The sequence below is a fragment of the Falco punctatus genome, assembly GCF_963210335.1.
Source record: "Falco punctatus genome assembly, chromosome: 3".
Lineage (NCBI taxonomy): Eukaryota > Metazoa > Chordata > Aves > Falconiformes > Falconidae > Falco > Falco punctatus.
Genome location: NC_137582.1, coordinates 95,814,326 through 95,837,682, shown reverse-complemented (window position 1 = coordinate 95,837,682; position 23,357 = coordinate 95,814,326). Strand labels below are relative to the sequence as shown.

The 23,357-nt window shown below is 43.8% G+C and overlaps 2 protein-coding genes across 2 annotated transcripts in view; one reads left to right on the top strand and one right to left on the bottom strand.

The window, feature by feature from the left end:
- The window catches only part of SYCP2L (synaptonemal complex protein 2 like), a gene marked incomplete at its 5' end in the record, with an annotated part of 29,065 nt that extends 12,291 nt beyond the window's left edge, over nt 1-16,774 (bottom strand). Inside the window, 18 exons of the mRNA XM_080380637.1 lie at nt 769-817; nt 2,945-3,020; nt 3,440-3,558; nt 6,749-6,937; nt 7,339-7,399; nt 7,485-7,577; nt 8,307-8,352; nt 8,716-8,768; nt 9,189-9,331; nt 10,147-10,181; nt 10,285-10,373; nt 10,506-10,591; nt 11,612-11,636; nt 12,946-13,046; nt 14,274-14,397; nt 14,485-14,664; nt 15,093-15,161; nt 16,766-16,774. Coding sequence (XP_080236763.1) covers nt 769-817; nt 2,945-3,020; nt 3,440-3,558; nt 6,749-6,937; nt 7,339-7,399; nt 7,485-7,577; nt 8,307-8,352; nt 8,716-8,768; nt 9,189-9,331; nt 10,147-10,181; nt 10,285-10,373; nt 10,506-10,591; nt 11,612-11,636; nt 12,946-13,046; nt 14,274-14,397; nt 14,485-14,664; nt 15,093-15,161; nt 16,766-16,774 — 1,547 coding nt within the window. The remainder of the gene's footprint in view (nt 1-768; nt 818-2,944; nt 3,021-3,439; nt 3,559-6,748; nt 6,938-7,338; nt 7,400-7,484; nt 7,578-8,306; nt 8,353-8,715; nt 8,769-9,188; nt 9,332-10,146; nt 10,182-10,284; nt 10,374-10,505; nt 10,592-11,611; nt 11,637-12,945; nt 13,047-14,273; nt 14,398-14,484; nt 14,665-15,092; nt 15,162-16,765) is intronic.
- Nucleotides 16,775-17,004: 230 nt separating this feature from the next.
- GCM2 (glial cells missing transcription factor 2) lies at nt 17,005-22,861 on the top strand (the record flags this gene model as incomplete). The annotated part of the gene is made up of 5 exons (XM_080380636.1): nt 17,005-17,035; nt 17,956-18,279; nt 18,683-18,795; nt 20,261-20,386; nt 20,615-22,861. The coding sequence occupies 5 exons, from the start codon at nt 17,005-17,007 to the stop codon at nt 21,494-21,496; spliced, it is 1,476 nt and encodes a 491-aa protein (XP_080236762.1). The 3' UTR covers nt 21,497-22,861.
- Nucleotides 22,862-23,357: the final 496 nt, after the last annotated feature.

Genomic DNA, 23,357 nt, shown 5'->3' with positions numbered 1-23,357 from the left:
GCAGGGCTTTATGCTGACACCCAGTGGCAGTAGCAAGGATTGGAAGGTGCCCAGTTCCAAACAGAAATTCGGGGTGCCCGTTCGGCACCCATCGCCGCTGAGCTGACAGGCGGCAGCGGCAGCACCCACCCCAGGGAGGAGGCTGACAGCCAAAGGGTTTGTGCGTGGAGCCGTCTTGATGGAAGCCATCGGGAGCAAGTTCTCAGCTTCCTGAGAAAACCCACACTGGTCAAACTTTGGTATCAGGCAGAACGATTCGTTTTTATTCAGTTTTTCTAACAGTCTGCAAATATGAGTCAAGCAGAACTTCCAAGAAAAGTTTTGTGAAGACCGGCTTTAACCAGGGATTTCTAACTTGCAAAGCATGGCTCAGAACGGACTTCAGCCTCTTCTGGTTTAGCCTCTAGGAGCACAGTGAAGGACACTCAATCTGCTTTCAGTACCAGTAAGACACAAGCAGAGGCTGGCCTTTGACCACACAGCTTCACTGCAGCAACAGCTCAAGCTGCAGTTGATTTTATCATACATTATCCACCACAAAACCCAAGTAGTGATGAGCATTCTCCCCACCTCAAAACAAAAAATTGCCACGTATAGCACCATGCAGAAAAAAACAAGAGCCTCGGATTCTCAATAGCCTGCTCTAACAGTGTCTCCATCCTTACCACATTTCTGTGCTAACAGATAGCCCCTACTTCAAGTTACTGCTGTTAGCTGCTGGGCTGGGACCTGAAGCGCATCTCCTAACAGCTTCTGTCTCAACTTTACCTTTTCATGACTTGCAGCATCTGAGATTTCAAAGTCATAGATTTCCTTCCTGCAAGACAACATATACGTGGCAATGACTTACAATCATGAAGAATCACCCTATGGAACTTCACTAAGAATATGGGGGGGTAGTGCGGTTTGTTTTCACCCCCCTCCCCTATGAACTCCATTATACAGTAAACAGATACTTTATTGCCTAAAAATGCTGTTTTCTCAGCTTCTAAACAAAAGCACTCATTCTTTTCCTACACAGTCTCTATCATCTGTCTTGATTCTAGCTCTTTCCATTGTAAAATTTTAATTTTAAGAGAAATAAGATAAAAGGTAGCCTATCCCTGTTTACATTGGACATTTTGTCCCCACATCACCAATAATAGTATGTGGTAGGAAGAAATCATAAATGGGAAAATATTTTCAGAAACATTTAAAAGGGGGAAAAAATCCATTTAACTGTTTTGAAAATTCTAATATTTAAATGTTTTCTCTCTCTAATCGCTTCTCTGTATGCACCTAGATTGTTTTCATGTCTTTCAACACTTAAACTTGACCGTATCTTCAGTTCTTTCTCCAGATTGTAACCATGTTTTTTTAAAAAAAAGTCTACAATTATTGCTCAACACACAGCACACCCGGGAGGCGTACTTACTAGTGGAAGAAAAAGGACTGAGCTGCTCGTTAGTTAAAGCTTCCTGAGGGAAAGGAACTCTCGTTTTCAGATGAAACACTAGAGGGAGCAGAATGACCAAACTAAGGAGTTTTTCAACTAACTTCAACACTGCTGCTCCTGCTTTACTACAAACTCTATTTGCTGCGTCAAGTTATTTGGTCTTAAAACACAGAACTTGTAGTAATGATGAAGTCCTGCATCAAGTTTTCCCATTCTTATCTACAATCAAATAAAAAAAATCATCAAAACCCTTGAGTGGGGTTTTTTTTAAGCTGAGTCAGTGGACTGAAGCAGGATGCCCAAGGAAGCCCCGGAACCACCAGGACCACAGGGGAGATCCTTGTGTACAGTTCGTTTGCTCTCCTGCCCAGCAGCAGACATTAGCTTGCACACAGCACTGGGCACAGAGCACAGCAAGAGGGTGCAAAAACGCTGCATACAGCCTTGAAACCCTCCACTGCCTCTGCCCGCAGTGCCACTGGCTTGAAACACCAGCAGACCCACGTGTGTGCATGAGGGAAGGGGTCAAAGAGACCATCCTGAAACTGTAGGACACGTGGTGCCAAAAATAAGCTTAGGTATTTGTGAAAGAATCATAGTCAAGTCCAACCGTTAACCCAGGACTGCCAAGTCCATCACTAAACCATGTGCCTAAGTACCGCATTTATGAGTCTTCTAAACACTTCCAGGGATGGCAATTCCACCACCTCCCTGGGCAGCCTGTTCATTTACAATCCAAAGAGTCGGTTTGTGAGGTACTAGCAGGGAAAAACACTTGCACCAATTAGCATCAAAGCAGTGGTTTAAAAGGTGTGTAGGGAAGAAAGCTAATCAGTCACTCCACAAAAGTCCAACTCATTAACTATAAGAAATGCTGTCCTGCAAAGTTCGGGCAGGGGGTGAACTCATGTTCACCTGATCTTCCACAAAAGTCACGATCACCCTTATGAACAGTTACATATTTGGTGAGCTCTGGTTACACAGCTGAAGCTAAACTCCCAGTAATACAGCTGAACGCTCATCCTGTACTTGAATTAAATTCATGATGAGAAAGAAAATTCACACCAAAGTAGCAGCCGAGCCAGTAACCAAACGTCACAGTTCTGCAGCTCCAAAGTGCTGTAACTCTGAGCAGCCAGCCTTGCTAGCCAGGGTAGCAAGACAAACTTTGGGGTTTTTTCATATAATAATCAATAGAATAAACTTCAAGATTACATGCATTAAAACCCCAGGGGAGGGAAAACAAACAAACAAAACAGAAAAAAAGCCCACCTTGTAACTTTTTGTCTGCGAGACCCTCGCCTAGGCTTAGCTTTCGTCCTTGAAGATGAAGTTTTGGACTTTTTTGCTGAAGGAGGCAAGGAAACTGCAGCTTCACCCGCTGGAGCTACTATGAAATACTTTATCTGCTTTTTGCTGTAAGGCCCACAAAAGCAGACCCTTCACCATGTCACCTGGGGGACACTTAATTGGGTCAGACTTAAGGAACTGAAGGGAGCCATGCCTGACCTGAGCCTTGGTTAGCATCTTCCACGTAAGGCTGCTGGTTCACTGTATTCACGGTGACACCAGAGTTAACCACTTTCTGCTCGGAGACATGAAACCATGAACAGAGCATGCATATGACCGATAAAGAAGTGGGGTTGGTTGGTTGGTTGGTTTTTAGGAACGGAGATTTTCAGTGCTTGCCTGTGGCCACAGCTGGATGACAGGTTCATCATCAGCCACACAAAAACATTTTAGGTTGCACATAAGTGATATGATGAACTCTCAATAAGAGCATCCCACCATCCCCTTACAAGGGGTAGCAAAATTTCTTTCTTTTTAAAGCACTTTTGCCAAAATTGCAAACATTGATATAAGATGGAGTTTGAAAACATTGCCAGATCTGGGTACAAACTAGTTTTCTTTGAAAGAAGGTTTTAACAACACGTATAAAAAAGGGAGACTGGAGGAGGGCAAAAAAGGGCACAAGGAGTGTTTCACCATACACCAAACACTTACTGCTACGGTGCCTGTTAACTGCTGGCTGTGCTGAGAGGTTAAGTTGTCTGATAGAGTCTCCACGTTCCCAAAGTTTGAAGGATCTTCCGTCATCTGTGGTTTGCTGGACTCTGGTATTGCTGCAGAAAAGCAGTTGAGCGAGAAGGTCATTGCAGTAATTGAATACACACACCACCACCCTTTTCTGTTCTTGCTTACATGCACAGAAGCATAACGATACAACTTAACAGGCACAAACATCTCAAATTTTTTTAATAGAACAGAACCATCAAAAATCTCCAGATTATACAGAATTGCAAAGCAAAATCAACAGCATTTTGAGTGTACCCCTTCCAAGCCCCTCTTACTATATAAATACATATAACTATCACCTTATTTCTACCTTGGCTCTTAGTTCTGGAAGACATGGAACAACCCTTTGTGTCCAACTAAAGCAACACACCAGCAGGATCTTCCACCACCTCTGTTTCCTTCCACTGAAGGTCCACTGGGCACTGCAAAAGTTGTGTCGCTACAGATAAACTACCTTCTGCCCTTTGTACTCCTTGCTTGCTTCAAGGAGTAGTGTCCACCTTGTACCTCTCTGCGTGTTTCATGGTGGACACTGATGAAGGAATTTCTCCCTCACCTGTACCTCCAGGATCTGGAGGACTTCCATTCTAGCTCATTTTGGGTTGTAACTGGAGGAAAATGAGGAGTACTACCAAAGTAGTTACTGCCTCAGACATTTAGAGCTGAAGTAGCTCTTTCTACTATGCACCTGGAGAAATCTGACATACACAATAACTAAGAGGAAAGTAAAAATTTGGTTTTAATATCAGCACAGAAAGAACGCTACCTAACCTAAGGGCTCTTCAAACTCGTGATCCATTTCTGAGACGGTGGGTGGTAGCAGTAGAAAGAGCTGTGAGTTCATAACCTTAGAAGATGTGGAAATCTCTCTTAAACAAGTTACACCAAGGAACAATCTGCACAAAAAGTAATCACTTCAAAAATTGAAATACAGCCAGTTTTGCAGCAAGGACATATCCCGGCCTTCAAGAAGGAAAGATCACTGTACAGAAAAAAAAAGCCACCTCCCAAATAATTTGAGACTGAAATTGAGCTAAGGAAACATTGCCCGTTGATGATCAATTTGATCATGCACGCCTCTTGCCTTTGTGCTGAAAGCAGCTTTTCCTCAAGACTAGGGGTCACAGCCTTGCAGAGCAGGGTAGAGGGAAAGAAAGAAGCTACTTTCTCTTCCCCTTGGACAAACGCCAGGCTTGGACCTTCCTTTGGGTCAGGCTCCCAAGCATCACATCTGTACTTCAGGCTCTGTGTTCGCTCAACATCTAGCATGTTTTGGATCAAAATGAAACCCATCAAACAATGCTGGAAGGAGATGTCATGCAGGAGATGGTCACTGGCAGCGAGAGAGACAGCACCCCTTGATCACAGAAAATTCGGTGTGTCCAGTTCAAAGAAATACAAAGCACTTGCTCTAGGCTGGTGAGAAGAAGGAAATAACGGCTATTCCAGGTCCAGCTAAGAGGCTTTCCTACCGTAAGGCACATAGGCACATTTGTAGCTGGGGCACACACAGGGACAGCCCTGTGACACGAGGCATTTCCAGCAGCACTGCCCCTACGCGTGGCAGCAGGTCACCTCCTGCAGACAGGATCAGCGTAGCCACTCAGCTCTCTACAGACAGGGCCTGCAGGTGAGCGTTTCTGCAGCACCAGGCACCTCCAGGGCATCACTCACCCTGTGTGGGGAAAGAGGACTGGAGCACACCGTTCTCTATCACATCCCCTTGCCGAAAAGGAACAGAAGTCACATCCCTGCAGGAAGCCTCGGCAGAGGCTGTCCCACCACACACACCCCACCGCGCAGAGGAGAGCGCGTTAAGTGCCAAGGTGTGAGCACTGGTCCATCAGAGGACCTGTGCTTCCACGGGGACACAGATGCCACCGTCCCCTCCTGCAAGGAATCTCCCACAGGCACCTGCGTGGCACAGCCAGACCACCAACCATGCACAGGGCGAGCAAGAAGGGAGGAGAGCTGGGTGCATCCCACTGCAGCTGCAGATGGAGAAACACCACTGCACACGCTTGGCACGTCAGAGGTCAGCCAGCAGCAGAGGTGTGCCTTGCCAGCCACCTGCCAGCACACAGATCCCGTCTCCACGAGCAGTTCCCCTTCCCATGCAACCTCAGCAGCCCATGGTCACGGTGCCTCATCCTCACTCCCTGGGACTCAGCATTTGCATGAGCACCAGTTACCAAGCTCATAAGATACAAACAGTAGAAAACTGAACTTGGGGGTTGCTTTTTTTTTTTTTTCCTTTCTTTTTTTTTTTTTTTGGGGGGGGGGGGCCACGTGGTTAACCACAAACTGTGGACTGCAAGTGAAGATACTCATTTGAAAGCCAAACAATTTAAATTTCATTAAATAAAACAATAATTAAAAAAAAAAAAATCACCTGTTTCATTCTGCATGGCTTGCTCCCCAGCATGGACAGACTCCTCTTCAGCCATATCTATCTGTTGGTGTGAATTAATCTCATGGGAAGTGACCTTAAAAACAGTAAAGTCTTTATCTAGTTAAGGCAGCTACTTAATAACAAAACTAACAATTGTTAAACGCCAGCAGCAAATCATTGGATGCTAATTGAGTTGACTATTTAGAATGGACTCAGCTCCTACAAGGGTAAATGACAGCCACTATGCTACAGCTATTTACCGTCACATCAATATTTGTGCAAACCCCATGGTGTGTAAACAAATCACGAGTATAAGAAATTAGCATATTAAGATTTAAAAAATAATCACACACATCCCCCACGTTTTTACAATAGCTCATAAAAAACTTGAGGTTTTCAAGTGTACTCTACTTTTAATCTAGAAGTACTATTAAGATTTGAGTCTTCCAGCACCCCTTTTCTCCAGGTTTTTGTGTCAGTTTGCTCATCCTGTGCAATGTTAGTGCTTCGAGCTAATGTAAGAGCACATTTGTATTTCTAGCTATGCAATTAAATGCCATAGGCTTTATTTACTACTTCAGAAACACGGCAAAAGTAATCATAACACGTTGAATTGATTAACAAACCAATTTAACCTTCCAGCTTCTAAACCATAAATTAGAGTCCCTTGAAACTTCTTTCCTAAAGTCTCTAATTTCTTTCAGGCCAAAGTTAAGAACATCTAAACAGTGGGTCAAAAATCCACAAGAGGAAGGCAGATATATAATGAACATGCATAAATAAACACACACAAAAAAACCCAAACAAAACCACTGATTTTTTTTCCAGTGTATATCAAGTAAAATATAGTTTAGAAAAGAAAAAACACTCATACCAAGAGCTTACCATCATTTTTTCATCACCCAGAACTTTTCTAAGTATACTCAGAATGTCGAAGTCAGCACTGAAAGTTATTTTGATTTTTCTTGCTTCGGTTTTGTTAAAAGTAGCAGGAACCTTCATATAAATTGTAACAATCTTTTGTCCACCATCCTCTGGGCAAAAAAAAACCAAACAAATAAAACAGTTAAACCTGTTTTAAAGCAAGACATTCAGTGTGTCACCCCAAAAAAAATCTTAATTAGTGTTTGGTATTTTTAAAAAGTCTCTTACACCTTGAATTTCCAATTCCTCTGTTCATCCATTTCTTTCTCATTGGATCTAGACAATTATGCTGTTCCCCGATACATCTATAAAGTGACCCCTCAACACACCCTGCTTGTGTAGGGAGGGTGGGCTACTGCGCTAAGGGGGCCCCTAGACCTCCAACAAGACCAACAGGGAGAGAGGAGAAGACACAGAAACTCTCCTTGGTGATTGTGAAATTTTAGGTTGGCTCCATGTCTCTTGTGGACCCACAGCCAAAAGGAATACAATGCCAGCTGGGAAATCTTACCCTTCAGGCTGTAACCGCTGACAGCTTCTTTCGACAGCCTCACCGTGTCCCAAAGAGCACCCTTTGGAAAACCAAAGCCATCACATCAGAAGAGCTGAGCGGAGTCAGCGTTATGCTAACCCAAGGCCACCTGGCTTTGCTGTTACCCCGTTACTGTCCACATAGAAAGTCACGCTCTGGCTGCCAGCGTTGAAGTCAATCCAGAACTCCTCCAGCTTCTCATCTGGTGGCTTCTTCACCTGGGGAAGAAAAACAGCTGCTCTGCTGCTCCCAGTAAAAAAAACAAACAAACAAACACACACACACAACTGCTGCAGCATTCTCAGTTTTCTTTAACAAAAAATTGGAAGGTGTTGCCCTACACGTGTGTGCATACATATGCACACCTTGCAGAAATAAGACTTGGGATCAACCTGCGAGTTGCCAGCCTGCCGCTCAGCCGGCCATACCCACACAGCCAGAAGTGGCTCTGCATCAGCCGAGGGAAAGGCGATACACAAATGCTCAGTGTTTGTGGTGAGAAAGACTCTACAAAAGCTTTTAGTAGCTTTCAGCACTTGAAATAAACCTAAGCAGTGGAACTGGCTTCCACTGAGTTGGTTTTGATTCGATACGACCGTAAGGAGTGGTGCCGCAAATACATTTAAAGACCAGCAAAGCAACGTGCAGGATCCGTAACTACGGCTACAGCCTTTCCTACATGGACATCAGGCTGCTCTTGTTTTCTGGCAGCCTGGGAGCTGCTCTGCTGGAGGAATCAGCATTGTCCTATCCTATTTCTTTTTAGAGATCTCTCTTCTGTCATCGCCTCAAAGAGAAGTGCTGCCTACATCGTTTGGCTGATACAAAAGCAAAGTCAGCAGCAAGGAGAGGAGAAAAAAAAACACCAAACCCAACATATACCACAAAGCAACATTTTAACAGCAATAACACTGTAGGGAAGGTGTCACAGTGTTAAGGACAATTACCTCGTTCACGTCAGCAAAAGCAGACATACAAGGAAATGAATAGACTCTGGAAGAAAAGCAGACTTCACATGATACAGTCAACATCAGAGTTCAACTTTATCAAAGATAAAATCATTAAGATTGGTTGATTTTATTGTTCAAGAAATAATTAATAAAGTCCTAAAAGTAAATTAACCTAGGAGAAGTTCAGACAATACAGTATTTTATTAGTGATGCACTGTCTTCATTGATTTTACTTTCAAAAAAAAAAACCCACCATTAAAATGAATAAAATCTTAAGAACTTCATTATTCGTATGTGATTTAAATTACTATTTTTTTTAAAATATAACCCAGCTCAGTTTACAATCCCAGTTTTTCCCCTCTGCACTAATGCCAGCACCAGTTTATTCTGTTGGTTCACAGCTTACCTGCTTTCATCCCCAAGCCTTTCATTTAGCTTGTTAAGAAACTTTCTGCAGTCCTTCAAGACAAATGGCATCTTATTAAAAATGAAGCTACGTTTCCTTTGCAAAGAGTTATTCTATTGGGCTGTGTAACTTCTATTCCAGTTCTAAGCTTTCAACTGGTCAGTTGAAAAGGGAAAGAAACACTCAAGTTGCTACAAATGGCTGGACCCAACTTACAACCAGCAAACCCCCAAACAAACCACAAAATTTTTTTTATGCTTTAGAAGTAAAATAAAATAGCTCCTATTTCTGAGTTAACAATATGCCATTTTATATTTGCCAGATTAAAAAAAAAATAAAAAAAAATAGCTTTGTGTATTAATAAAAATCAGTTTTGTAGGAACTTCTTACAAGGACGTCCTGACCGAACTCAACCAAAACTAGCCCCTATACACACTTGTCAAGTATGTTGTTTTCAAAATAAAGACCCTCACCGTCTCAAATTCTCTATCCTGGATCTCTTTGAAAGCTTCAGCAAGATAGTTATCTTCAAACCAATGGTGAACAAGGTCATCCCTCCATTTTTTTGTCATTAACCTACAAAGTGCTTCTGAAAGGGCAACCTGAAGGTCATAATCTAGGTGGTAAACATAAGTGCAGGGTAAGTATCACAGCCCAGCATAACAGAGTTATAGCATTGCTACTCTGGCACTTATATGCTACAGTCACATTCATCAGCCAGCTTCAGCTTCACCAAGGAAGGCAGCAGAGGGTAACAACCAAGCGTTAGCTCCAGGCATCCCCAGCTCAGTGAGATCAGGGTGTGGAGCGCTAACCACAACACCTGCATGTGTCAGGAGATGTTCTTGGGGGTCAGGGGGGGATGAGAGCGGTGCCTCATCACTGACTCCCCAGGATTAAGTTCCATTTCACATGCCATGCTAACACCCTAGAAAGTGTTATTGCTAGGAGAATTAAAAAGAGATTTCACTCAAGAGACTGCAAACCTTGTTAACAGAAGGTTGTCCATATCATGGCAAAGTAGTTAAAATTTGTTTTTTAAAGACTAATAGCCAGCATACTTTGTAAACACATACATAAAGCAGATCTCATTACCTTTCAACATACATCAGTTTAGCTTTTCTTATTAACCAATATGAATTACTGACTAGAAAGAATTAATGCATTGTTGCATCTAACAGCTTTTGAATAATGTTTTCCTAAAGTACCACCCAACTTTCCTCCTCCCAAATCAACTCTTGACAAGGAAATAATTTAAATTATAATTCATTTTTAATTATAATAAATAAATATTATATATAATAATAAAATTACTATAATAATAATAATAATAATAATAATGTAATAGTATTATATAACATAATAAATAAGCAGATTAAGTAAAGCCAGAGAACCCCAGCTTCACAAGAATAACCACTAAATACTTCTTACCACCAACCTCCAGTATAGTTTTTGCAAAGTCTTTCCTGAAACGACATAATGCAACAAGTTAAAGCAGAGAAATAACTTTAAGTCTTGTTGCAGCAAAGATGCTGTTTAGCTACTGGAGCTTGAGGGAAAGCCACTTACGTGAGCGAGCACATCTCCTCGGACAGAGGGAATTTCTTTCTCTGTTCCCGTGAGACACTGTCGAGTATAGAGTTGACGGTCCTCAGAGTCTTTCCCCCAACAGAAAAAGGGGCAGAAAGGAAAGTGAAATAATTGAGTAACATTTTTCACATTTCGTATCTAATTACACACACTTCCGTGCACACCTATCTGTAATTTTCTTCTCCTAGTAGAAGTCTTACCTCATGCCGCAGAGAGTAGCAAATGTTTGCTTCTGTCACTAGATGCCCTAGTTCAGGTAAAAATAAATTCACCAGCTCTTTCTTCCCTAGAAAAATCATTGGAAAGGTTACAGCTAGCAATGAGCTGGTCTCCATATAAGACAGTTGAAGCGACTACAGTTTGTTGTGTTGAAGGAGTAAAAATATCCCAGCTGCGGATGCGTTTTAAATTAAAACACAGCTTCCAACCATTTAATCCTAGCCAGAAAAGGGAACTGGTAACTTCTCCATAAAAAGCGCTCCAGGTACTTTTAACTACTGACCTGCGTAACTATTTAAATGGGTACAGAGAGGAGAATCTACTTGCTAACTGCAAGAGATAAATCCGTAATACACAGCTTTTGTCAAAGTCCACAAAGCAAACCACTAGAGTATTAACCAGAAGACACTCATGCCCACTTTGGTCCCACTGGAACAAGCTACAAGGATGAATAAGCTCATGTTACCTGGCCCACAATGTAATGTTTAATTTTTACATGCCTTGCGAGCCTGGATGTCTGGACACATGGGTACTTGTGCTTTCTGAAAGCACCTTCTCCCCTGCCCTAATGGAAAGCCAGCAGCCACAGAGAAAAACCTACCCACCAAAGTGAACGAGGACAGACATCCCTCCCTCTGCCTTGTCAGGGTGGCTGAAGGAATTACCACGTTATTCTGCAGCGGTGGTTGCCTTCAGCAAGGGAATAACATCTGAAGCCAGTATGAACAGGCGTGCAAGAGCAGAGCTTCTCGCCCGAACTCCCTTCAGAAGCGCCGCTTACTCCAAGCAAGTGAAATATTTGATGCCCCCCATTTAGACAAGATGCCCCAGCTAGGTGTTTTTGTCAGCATATTCAAAACAAGCAAGTAAAGAGAATGGTAAAAGGGTTTGTGCTCTGATCTAAACAATTAAATTTAACGGGAGATAAGTCAGCAGGAGGACTGAAAGAAGACATTGCAGAGAGGACGAGGGGGAAAGGAGCAGAAGGGAGAAGAGGAAGGGGATAGAATTCAAGCAGAATTAAGAAACGTGTTACCAAGACTGAGATTCAGGATATCAAGGAACAGAAGGGGGAAAAAATACTGACCTTCACTGCTGCACCGGCAAATCACCTGACGGAGAAAGCGAAGGAAGCCTTCGTTAACACGCCACAGCCCGAGAACCACAGCACTCATAGCGCTGAGGTGCTTATGCCCCCACCATCACAGCTTCCAGGGGTGAAATAACATAAAACATCAGTGTACCCACATCAGGGAAAACAGTGCCACCTGATGCAGGTGTGTCACATATTGGTCACCCCAGGTGGGCACTATGTAGGGGGAGTAAAGGGAACAAAGCACCCACTTCCCCCAGGGATTTCAGCAGCACTTGAGAGCGTGGTGCCCTCAGGTCACCTGCAAAACCCACATCGTGGCATCGCTTTGTTACTTTTATTACACCTATGGGCCTATGTAAAAACATGTTTTACATTTACACACTACAGTGCTATATATCATAACGTGTAGTATCTGAAGAGTGTTAAAGTCCCTTAAGGAAAATTAAATATAAAATAAAAAAATTAAAGAAAAAAAAAAAAACCAAAACCCAACACAAATAGCGTTTCGTCCTCCACAGTGAAAGCATATGAAAGAAATGGAAAAGGAAGAAAAAGAGATCAAGTTTTGACAAATCGATAATTTAAAATATTTCATATGATTTCCATGTGGTTAGTAGACAAAGAAGAATATTGGGTTTGCCCAAATATCTTTTATCAAGTCTCCTAAAAATAATCATAAATATGCACACAAATACCAATGCACAAAGTGACACAGTTCCAGTAAGCTACAGACAGCAAGACTGGGGGACCAGCTTGGGTAAAGAAGTCCGAAGTACCCTTCCTACTGCAATTTTACATCACTTAGGACTCCGATACCTTTAAAGTTACAAATATTTAAAATAAAAACCTAAATAAGAACTGTAAGCAGGTCAGATTATTCTTTAAATCTGCTGTTTCAAACACCATAGGACCAAATCACCAGGACCACCACGTCAAACACGCACATAAGGTGCAGCTCAATGTCAGTAACTTATGCTCTAAAAAAGAGCTTTGGCACAAAAGCTTTTGTTTAGAAAACATCAGAACTTCTTGCACATTTTCCTGCAAAAAATAAACACTTGGCTTTATGTTAGAAAACAAGAAAATGCTGCAGCCCTGTGCAGCCCCACAGCAGCTTCTCCCAGGTGTGTAAAACCTCAGCCTAACGCGAGCCCTGAGCACACTGCTGGGTGCTGCCCCTCCACACCACCTGAGCTGCATCCCAGGCTCAGTCCTAGGACCAAGGTTTGTGTAACTATTTGTTTTTTAACAGAGAACTGTTTGCAGACAACGGCTTTCTTATCCAATATATGTGACCCTTCTGCCCCCTTAATGCACATACGTACCAATGCAGAGTCAAAGAAGTCTTCAAGAAGCGACATCAAAGATTTATTCTCGTTTGGGTCGATGAGGTTCACAAATGCTCTCGTTCTTTCAAACCAAGATACCAGGTAAAGTTAAAAGAATCAGTTAAAACCTGGGAAGGAGGGTTGATAATCTTTCAACTAGATACATCTGCAGGAAACCTTATGCACAGAGACAGGTTTTTCAGTCCTTAAACTTCAGAGTCATATGCCGCATTGAAGCTACACGGCATTAAGGAACTAGGATTTTGCTAGGAGAGCATGAGAAGCGCCACCGTCACACCCATTCAGCTGGACTTATTCTCCCCCTTCCCTCCTTTTGTCCTTCTTTCTCATCTCAAGGCACCCACGCTTGGTGCTCAGGACCTCCCTGACACAATGCACACTGCTAATGGCATCGTAACTCCTGTGGAAATTTCTAGAAGATCAATTCACAGCAAAATAATGTTTTAAAAATTAATCCAGCTTTTTCAAAGCCATTATTTTAATACTTGATGTTATTTTAATATAGTGTATGGCATCACACCCCTATGGCTAACTAGAAATCTATGCTTCGCTGGAGGTACAGAGCTCAGATTAATCAAACTTCATTAATAATCTCTCTGTACAGGAATCTTGAGCAGCTGTACCCCTAAAAAGCATAATTACAAGGTAGGATTACAACATTTTGGACTGAGGACTCCTTGATAGGACTCTGCTAACAGAGAGATGTTAACTGTTCCCTCCTAGCTATGCTAGATCCAGGTATTGTTCATTTTCAGCACTAGTGCATTTCTGCTACTACAAGTATTACCAGCTGAAATCAATATTGTGCCAGACGATAAAATCCAATTGCAAATTAAACACACCTGGTTGACTGTCTACCTAAAAAGAGACCTTCATAAAGAGTAGCCAGTTTTAAAATTATAAAAGCACAAACTGTTCATCATTTCTATTACTAAAATTGTATTTTGTTGGAGCACTTAAGATGCATTTAGAAATTCTATATCATTTCACAAACAGGACTCATCAAAATTCATCCTCTATTTCCACTGTCAGCTTAAAAAACAAACAAACAAAAAAAATCATACGACCACACCACAAAACCATAAGTCAGGTAATAAGTGAAGCCAAATATCAGCTGCTGTATAATGAAAGTAATGCAATGAAAGTAACTATTTTTTCCCATCAGCTCATGCAATATATTAAAAAAATATTTTTTTTTCCCCTGTGGCCCAGAAGCCATCCTCAAGCTCTCACTTCCTTGGAGTTCTCTTCTTCACACAGGCAACCTTAAATCACATTAGTAACTTGTATAGTAAGAATAATACTTATCTTTTCTACCAGTCCTTGCTCAATAAACAAACTTTTCCCTTCTTGAAGATCGCTTTTAAAGTAGAGCTGAATACATTTCAGCAGCAGAGACACATTCTGGAATTCATTCCTGTCCAGCTCCTACAGAAACACAGGGCACCATGCTGCATTACTCTGACACCTGTAGAGCTGGGCATTACAACTGTTCAGATAATTTATGGTACTTGCCTTTCTCAGTGCTTTGTCTAGCTGGTTGAAGAGAGCTTTGCTGTATTTCTGGGGAGGTTCTACTTCTCTCTCTTGAAGCAATTCGCTGATTTTCTGAAACCCCTTCCCCTTGAAAGCATCGGTGAGAAGCGATTCGAGCTGCAGAGGGAGGGGAAGCAAACCACTCACAAGCCAGGTCAGCTGGCATTAAAGTGTTGCAGCACTGATGATGAGAAAATAACTAGTAGCACTATTTTTAAAGTTGTAGGCTTTTTATTTGGTTTTGCTTCATTCGTTTCTCTGCTTTCATTTTGCTGTTACATCTGAAGGCAAAACATCAGTCTCAATCTCCAAAAGAGACAGGACCTTTCAAACCGAGTAATCTCAAAGGATGCTGATTAACAAGCAACTCCTTTAGTACATTCATTTTATAATTCTTACCATATCCCGCAACTGTTACAATCACTCTTTTCCCCCGTACTAACAAAAATATTAATGTGATATGGGAGGTGCAGCAGACCCCTTTCAATAAAAATTCTAGGTCACACCATATCCAGTGAAGACTACATATTTAAATATATATAACTGTTTGTAAGATAAAGCTAAAGATACATTTAAAAGATATTTACGTAGTCTTCCATCCTGGCTGCCATATCACCATTCACTTCTCTTCTATGCCGTTCTTCACTTTTTTCTTCCTTTGAGAGAAAAAAAAAAAGAGGGGGGGGGGGGGGGGGGGGGGGAGACAACAACACTTTTCCTGTCCAAAAGCTGAAGACCGCTTACTCGCCCTCTCCCTTCCCAAAGGCTGGTTTTTCCTTCCTTAATTCCTAAGGAAAGTTTCAAATATCCCCCACACTCACCCCGCCGCATTCCCAGCCCCGATGCTCCTGGAAGCCCCCGCAGAAGCCGCCGCGGAGCCCAGCAGGTACCCCCCGGCCGCCCCCCTCCCGGGCGGCGCCGCGCACCTGGGCCACGGAGCGGCGGGGAAGGACCCTCGGGGGCTGCCGGCACCCCCCCCCCCCACCTCGGCGGCTGCCGGTCCCCCCCCGCACCCCTCACCAGCTGCTCCTGGATGCGCCCGCGGCGGGGCTGGAGGGGAGACAGTCCGTAGCGCTTCCCGCAGCCCCAACTCCCCCCAACCAGGGATGGAGAGGAGGGGGGGGATAAAGGGGAAAAAAAGCGGCTTTTCCCCCCCGGCGCTAAATAAGCCGCAGCTGTGCGGGGGGCGGCCGTGGGCATCCCAGCCGGGCTGCGCCCTGCCGGCTGGGGAGGGGGGGCACAGGCTGGTTTCTTACATCGCACAGCTAAAAGTAAAAAGTTCAGTAGGTTTTTTAGAGCGGGATCAGAGGAGATGGAAGTGAATGAGAAAAATCCTTCGGAACAGGTAGAATTGTTTAAAGGATTATAGCAACACCAGGCGTTCAGCGGTTTTGTCTCTGTGATGTTAAGCATGCTTTCATTTTTTTATTTTTTTCTGTTGCTCAGAGATAAAAGCAAGGTCCCCAAAAAAAAAACCCCAACCCACCCCCCCCCAAAAAAAAAACCAACAAAAAAATACACCGCAAACACACGACAACGCAAAAAAACCTACAAAATCCTCAAACCCATCAGCTATTTCTCCCCAAAAGAACAAAAAAATGATACCTATAAGTTACTAATCAGTTAAAACCTGCTGACTCTTAATGTTGGGTTTGAACTTTTTCTCTCAGAAAAAAGCGTGGAGGGACAACGTGCCCAGTGACACCGAGCGCTCCGCTCCCACCTAAATCCAAAGAGCCGCCGTACACCTGCAGTAGGGGAAAGCAGGTTATTTTGTGCCTTTGGTTCCCTCCAGGGCCCCTTCCAGCTGCAGGCAGCTCCGAGCCGCCCTCAAAACCCAGCATCTGGGGCACCCCGGGCTGGCAGGGATGCTGGCAGGGATGCTGGCAGGGATGCTCCCGGGGGTGGGCACCCCGTGGGCACCCCCCGCCCTACGGCAGCGGGCGGCACAGCCCGGCTCCTGCCGGACGGGACCCAGGCCCTGCTGGAAGTTGCAGAGCTGACGAGCCCAAGTGCTGGGGGGCGGATTGGAGCAAGACCCCCTTGGCTACCCCGCTGCCTGCAGGGAACAGCAGCGGAACCTGCGGGGGAAGGGGGGGTGGGGGGAGCGCACCCCCTGCCCCGCCCAGGTGCGGGGTGAGGGGCGGTGGCGGCGCTGCCCCTCCTGCGGGGCCGGCTGGGACAGCCACCCCCATCACCTCCCGACGGCATAAAACAGCGGGAGTTGCCACCTGCCGTTGTTTCCTGGCATGAAGCTCACCTGGGACATCAACGACCCTAAGCTGCCGCAGGTACCGGGGGGGGGGGGGGGGGGGGGGGGTGTGTGGTGAGGGACAAATGCTCAGCTGGCTGTAGCATGGGTCTGGTGGCTGGGGTGCCAGGGGAACCCCTCCTCCCAGCAAAGCTTCGTTTTACAGTTGCTTTATTTCTCCAACATGTTTTTCCATGTATAAGTGGATGGGCTGCAGTGGTCCTTACGCAAGGAATTGTAATAAAAATATGGATTTGATAGGCAGCTTTGGCCAGCTGGGTATGAACTCCTCAAACAATTTTTTGCTCTGCTCTTTGGCCAGTTTCTCTCTCTTGCATTCACAGAACTGTTGAAAAGATGCTTGGCCTGAATATTTTCTGTTACTATCATTCAAGCTATCTAAATATTTTGTTGATGTGACACTTTATTGTCAGTTTCCACTCTGCTTTCCTCTAATTGTGAGCTCCACATGCATTTTTAGTTCACAGCTTTTTTCACCTTAGAGTTTATTTAATTTTACAGAGCCCGTGCAATTATAGAATGGCTTAAAGCGGTAAGTGCTGGTAGCTCACATGCAGTCACTGGGATGGTTCACATGTGGTCCATCCCTGTGTTAAACGTGTATTGTAGGAACTCTTTAATTACACTGCATTTGGAGTTTAAAATATTAGTAGTTCTTTTATTGTTCTTGTAATTACGTTTTTATAAGGAACTCCAGAAAGCCAGTGAAATCCCAAATTGTATATTGAAAGTATATTTGTAATGGCAATTTATTTTTAGTTCTGACAGAGGCCTTATTCAGATGGCCATATTAGATGGACTTTAAGAAACCATTCCTTAGCTAAAATTTCTCTTTTCCAGCCTGCAGGTGCACAGTCCCACAACAAGAATTTGCATGAGCAGGGCAGTTTCTGTCCTGCCTGGGTGCATTGGTGGTAGCTTAGTCAGTACGTTTTGGTAACAAGGCTGATCTCTTACAGCTGGATAACCTTGCTGCAAAGAGGCATCTGTAACAACAGACCGTGTTGTTACGGGTCACGATGCAAGAGAGGAAATGATCCTGACTTTAAGATGTGGAAGCTCAGGCTGCCTTTCCCCTTTTATAGAGCATTTCTGACTTTCTGCTGCGTGGGTAGCCACAGAAAAAGCCCTTTTTCCCCACTATGTGTTTTGTAACAGGGCAAAAACATCAGGTTGAGGTATCCTGCTAATATTCTCTTGCTCTCCCCCTTGCTGCCCTGCCCTCCCACCCCTGCTCACCCTGCTGCAGGAGCCCAAGCACTTTGATGCCTTCCAGGAATGGCCCGATGGCTACGTGCGGCTCATCTACTCCAGTGAGGAGAAGAACGCTCAGAGACACCTCAGCGGCTGGGCCATGCGCAACACCAACAACCACAACTGCCAGATCCTCAAGAAGTCCTGCCTGGGGGTGGTGGTGTGTGCCCGGAGCTGTGCTCTGCCCGGCGGGGCCAGGCTGCAGCTTCGCCCTGCCATATGTGACAAGGCTCGGCAGAAGCAACAAAGTGAGAGGCACCCGAAGGGAGGGGGGATGCCCGAGGGACCTCATTCCTTCCAGCTGGGTGTGATTTCTAAATTGGGATCACCCTTACTTGCATGCAGACTAAGGCATAGTTGCAAAGACTTCATTGGATGCATTTATCTCTAAATTTCACCCATGTCTGTTTGTAAATACTTGAGGGAAAATGGATCTAAAATACTCGAACCCGTTGGCATCATACTGAGTGTGCAGCTCTAGTTCACATCATTCCTTATGCTTGGTGGTCTACATCGTGTTTCCTTGGACATCATACTTCAATTTGAATTTCAGTGAGGGCTGATCATATTGCCCTTGGGCTCAGTTTACTCTCGAACACTGTCCTCACCTTTAACCAGTGGCTTCAGAAGTTTCTTTCCCTCTGTTCACAGAGAAAGTCTGCCCCAACTGCAACTCAGCCCTTGAGCTGATTCCTTGCCGAGGACACAGTGGCTACCCAGTCACTAACTTCTGGAGGCTTGATGGCAAAGCAATATTTTTCCAGGTAAAAAGCATGCATACATATGTGCACACATGTACATAAATTATATAGAGTGAGCAGAGAGATTTCTCCTTCCCTTGTTTTTTTTGTTTTTTTTTTAACACCAAGCATGGCGAGCGCTGTGGAGTACTCGTCCATGACTGAATTCCTCTGTAGTACACGCATCTCAAGAAGAAATAAAACAGTAACATTTGGCTGTGTCTTTAAAAGCGGTACTTGAGAGTTAACTATATCCAATTTGAGCATCATTATCGATGCCTAAAATTCTCCTGTTCATAGTACACAAATATGGACAAAAAGGTTGTCCTGCGTGTCTGACAACAGAATCTCACCAAGGACCTAATACTTACTTTCCCTGTTTATTTATTTTAATAGAAAATAAAGCTTTACTTAAATTGCACAAGCTGAAATTTGAGAATTCTACTTCATGTGAAAACAACCTTTCAGTTTTAAGAGGATTTAAAAATTTGCCAGAAAAAAAGGGAAATCTAGAAAGCTAAAATCTGAAATTTCGAGTTGATTTTTTTTTTGTAACATTAGGACAAAAATTTCACACAAAGCTTCTGTTTTATCAGATTACGTTTTCTGCTGGATGGTGGGGTTTTTTTTCCTCAGCCCACACAGTGGTGAATTCTGTTGTCCAGTCAGTAAATGGAAGCAAACTGTCCACCTTCCCAAATTCTCACCTGTAGTATTATTATTCTTCAGATATTCCATTAGACATGTGAAAACTGAAGATTTTTACCATCGAAACATTGATAAAACCTTGCTTAGAAGTTAATTTCTGTTTGAGAAAGGCCAGCATTTCAAAAACAATATTAACTTTCCTACTTTGTGTTAGGGACTGCATGTAGGTCCATTCAGGGCAATGTCATGGGCAAGGACATGCAGACTATAGAGTTTCATCATATATTGGTGTAGCTTTGGATGCACAGATCTGCATACCCACAGATGTTTCAATAGCAGAGCATCTTTGAGTAGCTTTCCAGGAGATACTTTTCAGTCCTATTTAGGAATTGTTTATTGGTTTTAGAGTACAGAACACTTTTCATCTGGTGGCATGAAACCTCTTTAAAGCTTATTTATGCTATTTTAGCAACGGCTTTTATAAAGTAGAACAGATATCCTAGACTGCAGAAAACCAACCGAACCAGATTTATATTTTTTTTCCCTTGGTTCTAATTAGTTACTGCCAAATGTCACACATAGGTAACACCTTTGCTTCTTCATCAGCTTTGCAGTAGTCACTGACTTCTCCCTTACTTTTTCCTTCTACCTACCTGCAAATCATGATTTATTGCATATATTTATTTTTACATTTAATCCCTCCTTGTTTAGTTTTCTCCTCTGTGTTCTCTTGTGCCAAACCACAGGCCATGTTGTGGCTACCTCTCATCCTACTTACTGCATTTTCTCTTCTCTTACCCCATTCTAGTTTGCATCTAATTCTTTGTTAATTCTAATTTAGGCTAAAGGAGTCCACGACCACCCCAGGCCAGAAAGTAAGTTGGAGGCAGAGGCAAGACGAAGTGCAATTAAGAAGCAAATGTCATCTTTTCACCATTCCCAGAAAAAGAAACCTCTAAACGCAGAGGTAAGTCAAAGTCATTAGTCAATTAAAAAGGTGTCATAAGTGAAGATTTTCAGTCAATTAAAAAGGTGTCATAAGCATGTACTGGGGATGCTAGAGCAGAAGAAAACTTTATGCCATGCTACGTCTGTGCATCTTGGGCTGAAATGAGCAATGGCACAAGTGTTGAGACACATACGTGTGTGCAGGCAGTTGATCCCTGAATCTCAAAGATCTACTTGTCCTTGTCAGGCAGGAAGGTACCACGACAGTGGTGGCTGCACCAACAACCTACAGAATCTGCCCTGCGTGGATGGCCCAGAACGGGTCGGTATCGTCACAGACACCAATTTTTCGATTCCAGCCCAGCCTTACCCTTCGCTGCAAAACGCCGACCTCTACAAAGCATCTTATGACTCCGCCAGCTTCCAAGAGGATCAGCTATCACCATACCCGAAGTGCCCCAATCCAAAGATTTACGTGCCCAGGCCACCCAGCTACGAGTTTGGAGTTCCTACTTTTATAGGCTCCGGCCCCTACCCGACGTTTTACAAAGACCTGACAAGCCCTGCCGTTGATGCGGACCCCCTCGGTCTGAGTGGATCTCACTGCAGTGCTGCGACTGCCCATGACAAGAGCTTCGATACCCCTGGTAGACATTACGGACTGAAACCAGCTTGGGGGAAAACTGGCAGCGGAGACCGGAGTGACTACGGACAGATGCAAACAAGCACTAACTACCCTTACTGCGGTGGTGACTACCCCTGCCGGTACGGTCCCAGCCCCTCCCCCATAGCCCCACCACTGCAAACAGTCATCACAACCACCACCAAGGTGTCCTACCAGGCTTACAAGCCAGCCACACTGAAATACAGCGACAACCTCTGCGAGATGAAAAATCTTCAGAGCTATACCCACATGGCAGAAAACGTCTCGGGCGCTATCTATTCAGGAATGAAGATTCAGGAAGACTTTGGGATGATAAAGTCCGCGTTGCTCTACCAGCATGACCCAGGCCCCACAAAGTCCAAACCGGTGGAGAGTGTGGAGACCTATCGGTATGGGCCAGTGCTGGGGAACAGCTACGCTGAGCATGAAGGCCAGACCTTCAGGTTTGAGAGTACTGAATATTGATTACATGGCAAATACGTGCAAATGGGAAAACGTATTCTTGTGCTAACCACGTGCATGCTAAGCTCAGTGATTTGAGGAGAGGTGAAGCAGCGGTACACCACAACAGCTTATTCCCCAAAAACGTCTTTCTGGAGCTGTGCTGAGTGAAGTATATCCTGCATACAATTTCAAACCAGCCCCCCCAAAATCTCTAAAAATGGCATGAGGAGCTGAGCCCCTAACACCCTGGGAGCAGGCAACGTGGAGGCACAGCACCTCTGGAAGTCAATACCCTCCTCTGACGGTGGGTGCTGTCCCCTTATAGCCACAACTTCTGCCAGATGCCTCAAGCTTTGAGAGAAAACAGTCCATCTGTAAGAAAAAAAGTTTGTCGGGTAATGGAGGGGAAAAAAAATGAAGGAATGTGGCTATAGATTATAGTCAACTGAAAGAAATGACAGAAAATGGAAGGAATAAAAGAAAGCAAGACAATCTGCAGAATAATTTACCTGAATGGTCTATTCACCTGCTATGATGCATTTGGAAAGAACAGCTAGGGTCCTCTGAAATAAGTGAAAAACCTGCATGCTGACTTTGTGTTTCTTTTTGATCCCCTGCATCAAGAGTACAGACTGTCCAGCCTTTCTGTGCAAAAAGGAGAGCCCAGGTATAGCCCCATTGCCCCTGAGAACCACTCCCCTGCAACACTCAACCTGGAGGCAAGAAGGCTCAGGTGACCCCCCACAAGCATGCCCAGCATCATGTGGCTGTCAGGGTTAACATATGTGGCCCTGAAAACCATTTGCAGTGAAATTGTTTTTTATCTAAAGGGGTCTGGCAAGCTGGTCAGACCAGTACTGCGCAGGTACTGATGCAGAAATGTGCTTTACCTGTAAATACTGCTCCATCCTGTCTAAAATGCAACATCCCAGCTGCTTAGCAGTGCAGGTCAGCGTTGAGTGCACCTTCCCTGGCTGTCTTTTTGCACTGCACCTCCATTAGACCTTTCTCCTACTTCCAAGGGACTTCACCTAGCCATTTTTCTGTCTGCAATTGTAACTCCCCATGACAGCACCGTTCTGGAAATGAAGCAACCAACAAAACTGAGAGGTCAGAAAACAAAATTTCCAGACTCCCTCAGCTAAACAGAGAACACATAAAGACTTGCGTCCCAAAATTCTTAGCTAATTGAATTATGTCTTGATTAAGCTAGGAAGAAGAAGAAGAAACTGAGCAGTACTGCTAGTTTACAACCGGGATATTTTGAAAGCTGCCTAGTACTGGGGAATGGAACCCATCCCCAAACTGTGCATGCTGAGCAAGGGAGCTAGGTAGACACAGGGTCAGGGTTATAAAATTTATTATTAAGTTACCAAGTATCTTTAACTTTTGGGGCATTGAAATATTTTTTTAAAAAATCTGGTTTATGTATATTTTTGTTATGTAACAGCATGCTACTGTACCCTTTCAATAAACTTGAAATCATGGTTAAAAGCAAAGCACCATGAAAGTTAAGGTGAGCAGCTGGCTAGTTGGTTTCAACACACAGAACCTTGTAATGCTATCATCAAACTGGCAAACAAATCTTACTTGCAAAGCATAGTGCACAAATACGCAAGTTTTTAAAATAATTATTTCTGGTGTAGTATATTTTTTTCATTTTGTATTTTTAAGAAAACAATGTGTACAGTCTGATCTGTGAAATTGAGCCCCACAGGAATTTAGCTAATAGCATCCTGTTTTGGCAGTGGATTGGTCAGCACTTTAAAAATTCAAGCCATGTGAAGCTGGAATTTACAAAAAGACTAAGTGAATTCATCTGCAGCTAGCTTACCTTGTTTTTTAGGGTACTTGTTGTATATCTGACTTGGCTTTTGTTAAA